Below are 14,212 nucleotides of genomic sequence, written 5' to 3'. Positions count from 1 at the left end.
TGTTGTTGTTGTTTGCTGTTGTTGTTTTTGTCTCTCTGTCTAATCCCCCTCTTGTCCCCACAATTTCCCCCTCTGTCTTCTTTTTTTTTCTCTTTCTATCCCCTCCTGCTCCGGCCCGGCTGCACTAAATGATAATATAAATACATTTAATAAAGTCAAATACAAATAAGGCAACAAGAGAAGTATCCTACACTTCTCTTTTGTAAAGTAAATCTGAACAGCCGACATGGGCATCTACATCAACTATATGATTTGCCTGAGAAGCTGGACAGGACACAAAAAAAAAAAAAAAAAAAAAAAAAAAAAAAAAATACTTTAGAGACCATCTTTTTTCCCTTAAACAGCTCAGCATGACAAAACATCCATGCTGTGGGCGGGGCACAGCCAACAACGATCAGAACGAGTGTAAAGCAAGAGCATGCACATGTTTATGCATACATGCATATCGCAGACGAGGCAGGAGGAGTTTTAAAAAAAGAGAGAGGGTACTATATTTAGCACTGTCGCTTCTTTTTTCCGTCTCCTGAATAATCATAGTTTGACAGCGTCTATCCAGAGCAGAGGTTGTTGGGATGAGCGATTGTTACCCTCCTCCTCCTCCTCTACCTCCTCTGGCAGCATCTCCAGAGAGAAAGTAGCAAAGTCTTGTAATAATTGCTGCTGGCTTGCGTGCCACAGTGTTGCTATGTGGAAGGAAATTTCAGGGACCTGACATTTACTAATGGGGATCTAAAAAGGCAGCTTGGACCAGTGTGTGTGCTGCCGACACGTACAAGGCTGAGCATGTTTGTGTTCTACCTGGAGGAGAAACTTTTTATAAAAACAACCACGAAAAACAATTTTGTAAAAGCCTTTTTGTGTTTTTGCTTTTCACGTTTTCACAGAATGGACAGGATGACAGTGGTGTAGCATTAATGAATGCTACTTGCTGTATCTGCTGGGGTGGGTGCGAGTGGCAGGTAGAAGGGTAGAGAGAATCATGTGAGAGGGAGTCATGTTGATTGTGCATTAGTTAAATCAGTATAAAACACACAAGATACACTTACAATTAGTGCACCAACCCAAAAAACCTCCCTCCCCCATTTACACTCATTCACACTTATTTGCACAAAAGGGTTGTTTCTTTCTGTTATTAATATTTCTGGTTCCTACATTATATATCAATATAGATCAATACAGTCTGCAGGGATACAGTCCGTAAGCACGCATGATTGTATTTTTTTATGACAAAACAAATTAATAAAATCTCCATACCCCCCCCCCCCGGTCCGTGGGAAAAATTTTCAAGCGTTGACCAGTAAACGTTTGAAAATTACAACACAGTTACAAAAAGGTTGGGGACCACTGCATTAGTGTATTAAACTGTTTGTTTACATGCAATTAGTTGGCATTATATTGCAGCCAAATAGTAGATGCCACAACCAAAAATGTGCTTCACTTTCGCCACTTTAAGGGGGATTTTGTGCAAAGGAAAGTCAAAAATTTAAATTTAGGCACATTTCAACTGACTTAAAAATGTTTGTTGTTGTCATTGTCTGTCAATTTAAACTATTTGACAGAGCAGAATATATTCAATAGATTTCAACAACTTTCTAGGAGCTTTAGTGTATTTATTAGCACTGCCAGAGTGCCACCCAATTGCCATGTCTTATTATGTTTAACAAGTGTAGTATAATGCACTTTTAATGAGCCATGTTGTCTGGTGACAGGAGTAATTTATGACACGGCATTGGAGCCGAGTGACAACGGGAGTTATGGATTAGGCTGGGGAACAATGAACTGTTGGAATGCCGGCATTTAGCATTGTTGGCAGCGTGGCTCAGATGGTAGAGCGGTCATCCAGAAACTATTAAGGGTTCCTGGTACAAATCCAGCTTTCGCCATTCTAGGCAATGCCGTTGTGTCCTTGAGCAAGATACTTTACCCACCTTGTTGCCTCTGCCACTCAGTGCCATAGGCGTAAATTGACAGCCGTGTTTGCGTCAGTCTACACATATAGCTTAGCCTCGTGTGTGATTGTGAAGTCAATGAATGATGGGTTCTCAGCTGTCACTGTAAAGCGCTTTTGAGTGTTTAGAACAGCGCTATGTAAATCTAATCCATAATCCAATCATTTTCGCACTATTGACAAGTGATTTAAAAAAAACTTGACCATGGAAAAAAGTTAGCAAAAACGGCGCTGCCAAAACCGGATTTAAACAAAACATATGTTGTTTTATGTCAAGTTTGTTCCCTCAAAATTTCATTGTGTGGATGTTTGCAAAGGTTTAAAAAGATCACGATTGAGATGCAAATTTTTGTTAGCCTGTCAACGGCAAAATACATTGTATGTTAGCATCAAGCTAACAAAGTACTAACATTTTTACTGTATAATTTCAGTTGCTTGTTTTTGCTCAGATTAGACTGTACTGCCTATTTGACACAATTTGTACATGTTTTGGGCATTTCATGTGTATTAATGTCCATTCTTTTATGTGCTTAGTTTTACAGTAATTTCATTTGCAGGAAATCAATAAACAACCTCAACCTGGAAGTTTGTTTGTCCCTAAATGGACATACTGTTTACCTATCTGCCAAACTAAATTAACATTCAGGTAGGGCAGAATGCAATATATTTGAATCCTTATTATTGATAACAGACTTGTTTTTAAATGTATGTAGACGTTGTGTGAGCCCTTTTGAAGAAAAAAAATATCATGGCGAATTATGCAAATTACTCATTGTTGTCATGGTGACCAGGCTTCTGACCACGCCCCCACCGCCACAGGTATCTTGGCAATCCAGGGGAAACCTTGCTATGATATTATAAGCTATGATATTTTTTCTATATTTAAAATACTTTTTTGTGGTCTACATAACATGTAATGGTGGTTCTTTAGTTAAAATTGTGTATAAACTATGTTTTACAGACCATCTTCAAGCCGCTGCGTCGTCTTGTGGGCGGTCTTATTTACGTGCCTCCACTTTGATTACGTATTCTCCTCGTCAGGAATGTTGTAGTTTTTAGCACTTCCATATGGAGTCTACTGACAGATAAGTTAAAATGATACGGTACTTTGTATTAGAAATGGCAACAGCGGAAGATGCATGTGCATGTATGAGTCAGTCTGCCCCTCAGCAAGCAAAACAGAAGGAACTTATTGACTACAATTTCAGTGGTGGACTCTTCAGTTAAACTTCTACCATGTATGGCGATATCTGCTGACGTCACCAATTCTAAAGGGGGCAAATTCCCAACGGCTCGTTTGGAGAAAGTATAAAGGAAGGCCGGATCGTTTTATAAATATCTCTGCAACGCCTCCATGGTTTGATTTCAAATTTTCAGGACTTTTGCAGACCCCAAATACAAAAAATATAAATATAAAAATTTAAATTTAAAGTAGTAACTGTTAGTAACAAAGTCAAACTTCTTTCTTCTCCATTCATTGGAAAGTCAAAGTCCCAGGGAATGCGTACAATTATGGGTTTTTTTTCACACCACGGCCAACCTTGTACCCAGGTGTTCTCTCGCTGGCCAAAGAGGCTGAAGAAAAACAATGTTAGACACTTTCAAATGTGCCTGAGGATTAGAGTAACAAGCTATTACTTGTCAATATGTTGCCACTCTCCCATAGTTGGAGGGCAGTTAACCTCGACTCTGACCGGCTTCTGTTGGAAGGGTCATAACCTCGCCGAGTTGCGTGCACTAAAATAGCGTGTGATTATAGAGCTAGTTTCAAGGTAAATATAGGAGTTCTCAGCAGCTGATTTAAGCCAAGCTCAGTCATCTGTCATCTGTATGCACCTACATAACTGTCATGGTGTCATTTATGTCATACTCATATGTGAAGGTTGCTCACTGTAGGGATTTTGTTGATGATCTATCCCTCCATGCTCTTAATGGACATCATTGTGCTCATATTTTGGCCTAATAATAAGAAATCAGCAGCATGAGCTTTATGTCTTACAAGCAACTTCACAAACATATTTTCGAGAGTAAATCCTCATTTAAAATACTGTTCACCTTTGGTTTAACGAGGCTACTTCATACCTGCAGTGCAAATCAAGTACTCTGCTCCTGTCAGAACTTCTCTATACTGTACATCAGTTCTTAAGATGACATCCATGCAGTCTCAGCTCCTGCTTTACATGTACTCTCATTTTGTCAAGACTTTAAGGACATAAATCTGTAATCTGTAGACAGTTTTCAGGGATATATATATATATATGATACAAAATCCACAAGAATACACCAGGCTGAGTGCAGATTATTGAAAATGCAAGACATATTTGACCTATTTTGATATTTAAGCCTTTAAAGAAGCGTGCACCATAGTGACATACATGCCAGATAAAACACTACACTGTATGTCTAACCTCTTGTTTTTGCTTGGATAAAGTGCAACGGTATGCAACATTGTGTCTCTTTAGTCTAGAGTTTGAGTTGCATCCAAATGAAGCAATATTTGTATCCATCATAGTCAGAATATCATCAGCACAAAGGGTGTTACAGTTTAACCTGAGCATTGGATTATTCAAAAACAAAAGCAGATTGTACCTTTTTTGCTTTGTTTTATTACCAAAACGTAAATACTTGTTATTGTTAGCCTAGTCATGTGATGTCAGGATGGCAGCACATAAAAGCTATTAGGAAACATCATGCTCATTATTTGGTTAAGTATGCTAGCTCATTAAAAATAAATAAAAGCGCCATCAAGAGCTATTTCCCCGCAGCATGGCACAAAACCAACACAATTAGTCTGTACACAGCTTATGGGCATTTCAATCTATGTGAGGTTGCTCTGCGAAGCATAAAGCAATCTCGCAAACTAATTAAAAACTAAATGGATGTTGATTAGTGAAAAGGGAGAATAAATGATCCCTTTTCAACCAAGTAAATGTGAGAGCGTTGGAGTGTAAGATCCGTCTCGATGAGTGACACAAAAGGATGTGAGGGATAAAGAGGGCAAAAACAAACAAGTAAGCACAGAAAGGAAATCTAAACTGACAAAGCCCCCTCGTTTCAACAGTTGAACAACTTTAAAAGAAGCAAAAACAAACAAACTTGATCAAATATGTCTTGACACACTTAATTGGTCTGTGTCTCACAGGACAGTCAATGCACGACACAATACAATACATTACTAACTGGTGATAATTGACCGCGTAAGACTGTAAGTCTGATTGAAACCAGTCAAAATTAGGCCGGTCAATTTGCCATCAAATTAGAAATAAAATATGAACGGCAATGTAGATTGACAACATTATACAAGGTGTAAACATGCACCTTTACGTAAAATTACCAATAAACAGCTGAATTGATATAACATTTTACATTGTTGAGTTCCAAATAACTGATTTTCTTTTTACAGTATGATATTCAGTGCTGAACTACTTTAGTCTTCCTTCTGAAAAACAATATAACAAGAATATTATTGTTATGGAAAGCTTTATCAGACAATGAGCAGACTCTATAATGTATTTGAGATGCATGTAATAAGTTCCTTTTTGAAACAGATGCAATGGAATAATTACTTGTTCTGGCGTAATGATAATAAAATGGTATGAGAATTTGCTAACCGGTACTGAAAAATACCGATTTTCGGTACTTTTGTGTGGGTTTATGTGGTAATAAATGGATGTTTACTAATATTGTATCTTTAATGTAACATTTATTAGTGATAACTATGCTGTCCAGTTATATCTTGTTTTCTTGCACTTCTGAATTTCCTCCTGACAGTCATCAGAAAGTAGTCTGTGTCATTAAGTTGAATGTTCCAGTCTTGTCTTTTGCTAAGGCCTACAACGTAGTTATACTGTAAGTATTGTACTTATTACACATCAGCTGTTTGATTGTAATGCACATTTTAGTTGTAGTTTTCATTAACACATTTGAAGGTTTTTAAAATCACAATGTAAAATCATACTAATGCTAATCGGCAATGTTCCCTCTAATTTTTCATGTGTGTGAGCAAACGCAAAAACTCCCTGAGCATTCAGTGGAGCCCATGTGAGCAACATCAGACGTGCACACTGTGGCTACAACAGCAGCACACCTGTCCCAAACCTGACTAAATAACAAGTTCAATCTCCATCCATCCATCCATTTTCTACCGCATGTCCCTTTCGGGGTCGCTGGAGCCTGTCTCAGCTGCATTCGGGCGGAAGGCGGGGTACACCCTGGACAAGTCCCCACCTCATCGCAGGGCCAACACAGATTTTGGGACAACATTCTCTTATTATTATAATCAAATGACAGCAGTCATTTCCATGAGATTATTTTCTAATATAAGTGTTAAGGCCCACTTACAATGACAATAACAAAAAATATTGTTTTTCATGAACTGTGTACTTGTATTGTTTGTCTGGGTGGAGGTCCTGCTTTGGAAATAGTTTGTACCCCTTTCAGACATTGCATTTAGTTCCCATTAAAACATTCACATGTTGCACAATGAGATGTAAGCAGGGTGGAAGTTGCAGGATGTGTACATTCCTGCAACTTCCTGTTTGTAAAAAATATATTTGTATTAGTATTTATTTAATATACTAACAGCATTTCATGATTAATATTTATAAATTAAGATTCCTAATAAATGACACTGGAATAAGCACACATTTGATTGGTAAATCATAGTGTAACGACCTGGAATGACACTTTATGTGTGGTGTTGGAGTTGTCCGACTTTTTGTGTGACTGTAAACGCATCACTGGCTAAATGTCATATCTATATGTGTTGGCGCAAGTGAGAAAGAGCGAGCGGCTGCTGTTGATATAACAAAGTTGCTTTTGGTCTGGTTTGTACTGCAGTTTTGCTAGATATAAGTTTTTTTACTAATGTTTTGGTGATGTGTTTATGGCCGACAATAAAGAGTTTTGCTCAGTAAAGTGATCGATGGAATTCATGTCCTCAAAGCGTCTCGACAGACGTTACAATATTTGAACAATGATGATGAAAACTGTTTTCTGTCGTGTCTTTGTGTCGAAAATTGTTATGCGCTTATTTTCTTATTTGATTTTGTGCGTGGCATAGATTTGCCGTGCGCAGAGGATGGTTGAGCAGTGCGCAATTGCACAGGCGCGCATTTTAGAGGGAACGTTGCTAATCAGTAGCATATATATGGCATATCCAATGTAAATTAGCAAAGAGCTAGCACATTTTGAAAAGAGGAGCCTTACGTTTGAGCGCATTTTATCAGGCATGCTTACTTTGTTATCATTTAAAAAATTTACAATATTACATAGCAGCAGTCAGCTACTAATACTCTTGTTTGCCCAGCAAGTATTTTAACCAGTGCTGATTCTGCAACCGGAAGTGACATATTTTGCAATAAAGGTATGAAAATAATGTACCGTTTGATTTTACGTGAATCAGAACTAGTGGTACCTATGAACTTGGGTCGGTACCTATAAGAGTACCGAATTTGGTACCTGTTTTCAGAGCACAGAAAAAATTGAGGAGCAATATGAAATGTTTAAATATCACAATTTCATTATTAACACCCAAACAAGGTACACATGTGCACTCATAAACACAATGCCATCATAAGGTCCACTGCAACGCTCAGTTAAACACAGAGAACATCCCTAAACTGTACTAGCTAGCACTGTCAGTAACACAAATGTAGGACTGGGCGATATGGACCAAAACTCATATCCCGAAATAAAGTAGTTAGGCCCATAAACTAACCAATAAATACAAATATCCGTTGACGTAACTAAATATCTCCACCATGCCTTGATTTAAAATTTTCTGGAGAGATGGGGATCCCAACTACACAAAAAGAAGTAAGAAAAGTAGGTTTTGCATAAAAGTATCTTAACTTCAGAGGTGTTTTGAGATAAGAAAAAAGAAAATGCCTTCAAAATAATATTAAAAAAGTCAGATATAATCTCCAATCTTCTTTAAAAAAAACATTTAGCTATGTTCAATTCAGCTCACAAAAACACAAAAGAACAAAATGTGAAATAAAGTGCCCTGGTTTAAGAGGACATGTTTAAACGTCAGCGGCAACATGAAATTAATTTACCTTTAACAATGGTGTTTTATTGGTAAACATTATTATAGGACATACACACAAAGATGTTAGCCAGGAAGACCAACCTGCCAACTGCTTAATGATGCTGTGTGACAGGCTGTGTTCTCAAAATTACTTCGAAAAAGTAATTAATTCAAGTTACTTGTTACTTTACCAAAAAAGTAACTGAATTACTAAGAGAATTACTCTTTGATAATTAATTACTAAGGGAAGTAATTAACGCATTACGTAAAAAAAACTTCAAATATCTGGCATAATGCAGTTGAGATAAGTTTCACATGAGAGCAGTGTTAGAGTCTGTGTGTGTGCCTTTAAAAGACGGTGCCTGTTGCCTAGTAACATGTGACATCAGAGAGTCCACGCTCAGTCTGGAGTCTCACAGGCATTTTAGCTTGAGCTGATTTTGTTTTCTTAGCAGGCTAGCAGCGGCAGTTTGTCAGCTCTGACGGCAGCTCTTTTGAATTTTTCACTGGTTTAAGTTACCACTGCTTAATAAATAGATTGAATGTGTCTCATTGACTGTATGTTCTTGTCAACAAACGCGGTATTGTTTGGATGGCAAGTTTGTCACTTCAATCATTGATTTGTTGTCCAACATTCCCACCGATCTTTGTAGTTACTAGCGCTCAGTGCAGTTTGTGTCAAGTTTTAAGGTGATGAAAATAAACATTGTCTTTTACGGACCAGTTTCTCCAACTAAGATCTTGTTTCTTTCGTGTTGGAAGACTGAGTGTGTGAGCTAGGAGGAGTGGGACTCCCCTCTGTACATGGCGCAGGAGGGAGGGATGTACACACACAGAGGGATCATTGACACATCAATCACTTCTTCATTTGGTTATGGTTATGGTTCAAGTTTATTTCAAACATGCTATACAGATGGGCAAAATTTACTCTAGTTTGATCAAATTTTTATGGATTTATTTTAGGATCAAAATGCTGTTAAAAGGTTCAAATCCCTATTCGCACATGTGCGACAGGTTGTTTTGATACAGATGAAACAGTTTACTATACAAAAACAGGCAATACAGGATAGAGGAGGGGTTCTTAACCTTTTTGACTTCGGGTCCCAACTTTTCCAACACAAAGGGGCCCGAGGCTCACTCAAATACTAACACTGAATTAGTCATTTTAGTCATGATTTTAATCGTATTCAATAATTACATCAGACCTACTTACAACTTTACAACCTTGTCTGAATAAAATATTTTGTTAATCACAAATATATATTTTTTATTAAACACATAAACCTTAAGCTTAGGTCAGAATGGTAAGAAAAATAAGTACTGACAAAATATACTGCATAAGAAGGGAAGGAACTCATGAATAACTGACGGAAAATACATTTAGATACAATAATGTTGTGCTAAAATAAATAAACTAAATTGTTAATATGTTTCTTAACTATCAATAAAATAAAAATTAAAGTACAGATTCACTACTTTAGCAGGCATGTGAGCACCCTTTTGAGTAAAATAGAGGAAAACTGACACAAAAATAGGAACATTTCTATCGGCACAAAGTTCTGCTATGCAAGCCCCAAAAGAAAATTTTGAAAATCAAGAATACATTTCCTGCAATGGGGTGTAATTCTACACTGTATTTTACCTTCAGATTTATTCTCATCTGCTAACTTTTTTTGGCTGTCTTTTTGACTCTTACATGTTCCATGTGATGTACCACATAATTATTAGTTTTTTTTAGTAGATTATTTACTAACAACATTATCAAACAAAATATAATGTAAAATTCTACAGTATAACATGCATAAAAAGAACATTTCCCATTTAGCAACTTTATTCTATAGCCGCGCCCCCTCAGGTAATAAACTTCCGGGGTTGTGACCTCTGTTTACATCCGTCACATCAAAAATATACCTTCTCGCTAGCTACCAATAAATTCTCTAGAACTACAACTGGTTCGGAACTAACAGTGTTTGGATTGTAATCATCCAAATATGATTAGCAGCATAGTAGAAAACTGTTAACTTTGTTGCTCAATTAGCGAACGCAGGTGACAAAAAATAAGCCAGCTAGATGATGCTAACTATGCTAACTAGCGAGGTTGTTTCGGCACCCCAATCGTCTCCCTGTCCTGCAATTCAGTGTGAAGTTTAGTAAAGAGGAACAGCGAATACCTGCAGCTGAGGGGAGCGTTCAACAAATTTAGTTTGATCCTATTTTTTTGATATTTGATTAAAAAACGCGGAAATAATACTTTGACGCGAAAAAAATTAAGTTTAAAAACACAGGTTTTAGCGTTTTCGCGAACATTTTACATGCCTGCCTTTGTCGTAATTTTGGCGCTCAAGAAACTTCTCTATGACTTTAACTCCAGACTTCTTTTGTTAGATACAGAGTCATGTATAAAGAGAGGTTTCAGGCGATATTCTCAATGATTGGTCAAATGGCACTCATGTGACTACAGGGCGCCATGACTACTACGCACTTTGAGCTGATCCTGTGTTTGTGAGTTCTTCCTCATTAGTTTTTCGATGTGTAAAATGCCCTGTTGTGCAGCATGGGCCTGCTCCACCCGCAAGATCTGTGGAAAGCTTTTACATCGCTTTCCCAACAACCCGGAAAGAAGACAAGTATGGGAAGTGAAAGTTTGGGAACAACAATGTCGAGCCACCAACTACAATTTATTGTGCGAGGTAAACACACGACACAGAGAACACACAGAAGCGTATACAAATAATAACAGAATAAATTAATAAATCTAAGAGATGGTTTGATAAAAACATACAACCTTTGAATCTGATTAAAGATAAAATATTTATTTCGATAACAGTAGAAGAGAAAGTTAAACAAAAATACAAATAGACAGAGAAAAAGTAAAATAAACCACATTTTGGGTGTAGTAATAGATGAGAAAGTGAACTGAAAATCTCATTTAAAAAAAGATGTCAATAATGAATGAAGCAAAATATGTTCTGGATGAAAAATCACTCCATATTCTCTACTGCTCGCCAGTGTTACCATCTCTGAGTTATTGCGCAGAAATGTGGGGAAATAACTACAAAGTACATCAATTCACTTAGTATGTTACAAAAAAAGATAAGTTAGAATAATACATAATGAGTGTTACATACAGTGATTACAAATACATTGGAGGCAGCCAACACAGTTGACATACTTCACACGAAAGTAATGTTATTTTTGCAGGAATGTAGCGGCAGAGTGCGTCAAATACGGCCACAAAATTCTCTCACGAAATACAAGCATGTTTTATTATAAGTTTATGAGCTAGAGAATGTTTGGAACTATACATAGACATATTGTTTTGGTTTATTTCGTCAGAAAAACTAACGTCAAAACGACAGCCATTGCATGGATCGGGGCACAGCCACACACTGTCCTTGGTAGCAGTCATGGTGCCTGTTGTTTAATTGGCCATACTCTCTTTATACATTACTGGTTGGATATTGTCATTACTGCCACAAGTGGTGGAAAAGTGTATTACAAATGAGTGCCCCTGCAGCCCATACGGATCCCAGCTCACGGCCTAACAATGGTTAAGAAACACTGTGATAGAGGACAGGTTTGTGATACCTGGTTTACTTCATTTTGTTTACTACTTTTCCCCAAAGTTGTTTGGGAAGCTTTTGTGAATTGCCCTCGCAGATTCCAACGTCGACTGTGCACCGTAAGACCTTCACATGAGGGATGAGGCCGCGCACTAGTGAAGTCTATTTTAATTGGACACTTGCACACACACGGCGGGTCTCATGTGGCACTGGCCAACATTCATAACGGGCTGGATGTCGGCCTGAATGTGGGCGTGGACAAGTGTGAAATCGGACTTGATTTGAGAAAAGGAGCCCAGGCCACACAAAGACTTGTTTAGGCACCTGATAGCAGCAAGGCCATTTTATAAAAAGGACATTCAAAAGGTTCATAAGCAACATCTCAGTGGCCCAAAGACGAAGCCCACTGAGGCACAAATGCTTGCCAATAGTGCATCCATTGAAGTTATCAAACACGCCCGCAAATTAATAACAACAAAATACCGCACAGCAGTATCTCAACATCGTGCCAGACACTCACCTTTGAAAGACAGGAAGATCCTGGGGGCAGATAGCGGCTCGTTGGCCGAGGGAAGCCCCCCGGACGTTGAGACCAGCAAGGCCAGCAGACAGCACAGGCTGTCCCACAACATTGTCTCTGTTTGCTAACAGAGGGGGAGGACGGGTCCAGGAGCTGAGGGACAGAGATGGATGAACATCAGACAATAAGCTGGAACCTCACAAAGCAACTGCAACTTTTAGGCTAAGTTTTTGTTTTTCGCGTGAGACAGATGCAGAAGAAGAAGGTGGGGAGAGTCAAAGTCTGGACTTTGGAGCATTGTGGTTCCATCTTGGGATGAACACTGAACATCTTACTGCAAAGAGCCTCTCCAACCACCCACAGTGTTCCTGCTGCTCAGTCTTGCACACATAAGGAAAGAAAGCTGAATCTTGACAACATTCCAAGCACAATTGTATCGTCATCTTTACACTTGTTCCTAAAAAGGGTAGCAAGCAGTGTGTGGCATGACAGCTCAACACCACAAGATCCACCACAAAACATTACGACTGCGCCATAAAAGGAGCATGGAGGGCGTCCAAACGTGGCGTGGCAAATCACTGTGTAGGATTGGGAGTGAACAATAAAACGAGCGTACCTCAGCGTTCAGAGCTGTAATTATGTTGGCGCAACATCGAGACACCGAGACGGGTCTGAGTCTGAGGTCAAACTGTCAGTCAGGGTTTAAGATCAAGTTCCACGCTGAGCCCTGAAGGCAAAACTCCAAAGCAGACCTTCACCAAGATTTTTAAAAAGTGACCTAGCTCTTTTTGCAACAAAACTCATACATGTACATAATACATGCTCTCTCACATTTACATCTGATATCTTAGAAACTTTGAAAATATACACATTGTGTTATTTTTTTTTTAAATCTAACAATTGAAACATTATCTGTTATTTTCTTCCTTACCTTTTCAGAAAATTGTAACATTTAAGACAGTAAGTAAAATACCAGTCTGGAAATGATTATGATTATTCAGCTGTACTTCTTCCTCCTCCTTTTTAGTCATGTTGAATTGTGCCATTATTAATACAACTTGTTAAAGCATCTCATCAATTTTAAGAAAGAAACATTACCATGACTAAACACCTGAATTACAGTTCTATATTCAGGCCAGTGGTCTTTAATATTAATTGTATAAATTGCCCTTTATACAAATTGTCCTTTATACAGCCAAGAACTAATTCGGACATTGTATTAAAAAAAATGCAGGCAGCCTGTTGCTTAGAATAGACATCAAAAGGGTCCGGGACAAAATATACGAGTTAACTTTGTAATATAAAGATGATTTATGGTGTGGCGTGCTATGCATAATCTCTGCATGGGCAGAATGTTGATTTAAAGGCGCATGTGCCATTCACAACCACTGATTCATGGTGGCACACGCTTTAAAGCCACTTACTCTTGTCTTGGTGCCTTTTAGTTGGATCCTCAACGAATAGAAGCAAACATTAAAAAGCATCCAGGCTGCAAGAAAGGAGGGCTTCCTCGGAGCGTCTGTGCCCGCGCACACAGTCAGGAGCGCGGCTTGTGTTCCTCCGCAGATCCCCGCGCGGTTATCCCGTAGCCAAACAAAAGCTGGGATGGAATCAATTGAAGTTGTAGTTATTTCCAAATTGCCGTTAACAGTTGTATACTTGTCCACCGGGAAGATGAAATAAAGAGTTGAAATCCAACAAAAGAGGTTCAAACACAGGCGCTTCCGACGCTCAAGTGCGGGGAAGCGGCGTGTTGCAGGTGGATAGACGACAGCGGCCTGGACACACCCATGGGGCGGAGGGAGCCTACCTTAGAGACCGTAACCGCCCCAAAATCCAAAATATAAAACTATTGCAGTAAAATGTATTGTCCTCCAGGGGGAATGTAAGTGTAAAGTATCTCCAAAGACTTTTGACATTGGTCAGGATATTTAAACGCTAACGGACGTTGGGGAGCAAATACTTTTTCACCACTTCCGGTTTCGGAAAAAATTAAGACAGGTGTTTTGGCTGAGGTTGTCAAGTGCACGCCACAGCAACAGGTGGCGCTGTAGACCCTGAGATACGTTATCAGCCAATCAGAACACTGAATACCATGTCACGTTATGGAAAATGAACGTGCATTATTGTCTTGTAAAAATCTAAAGCTA

General features: G+C 38.5%; 1 protein-coding gene across 4 annotated transcripts in view; it reads right to left on the bottom strand.

Moving 5' to 3' along the window:
* LOC133570863 (semaphorin-3F-like) overlaps nt 1-13,972 on the bottom strand; it is a 112,780-nt gene extending 98,808 nt beyond the window's left edge. For 2 of the 4 annotated variants that reach the window (XM_061923620.2, XM_061923622.2), the window contains exons 1-2: nt 13,487-13,972; nt 12,063-12,215 (exon numbers count right to left, since the gene is read on the bottom strand). In XM_061923620.2, the coding sequence (XP_061779604.1) occupies nt 12,063-12,174 (112 nt within the window). In that variant the 5' untranslated portion in view covers nt 12,175-12,215; nt 13,487-13,972. The remainder of the gene's footprint in view (nt 1-12,062; nt 12,216-13,486) is intronic. The other 2 variants (XM_061923621.2, XM_061923623.2) reach the window with 1 other exon arrangement.
* Nucleotides 13,973-14,212: the final 240 nt, after the last annotated feature.

This window comes from Nerophis lumbriciformis, linkage group LG28 (genome assembly GCF_033978685.3).
Source record: "Nerophis lumbriciformis linkage group LG28, RoL_Nlum_v2.1, whole genome shotgun sequence".
Taxonomy (NCBI): domain Eukaryota; kingdom Metazoa; phylum Chordata; class Actinopteri; order Syngnathiformes; family Syngnathidae; genus Nerophis; species Nerophis lumbriciformis.
Note: the sequence above shows the minus strand (reverse complement) of the source record. Positions and strands in the feature narration are given on the sequence as shown.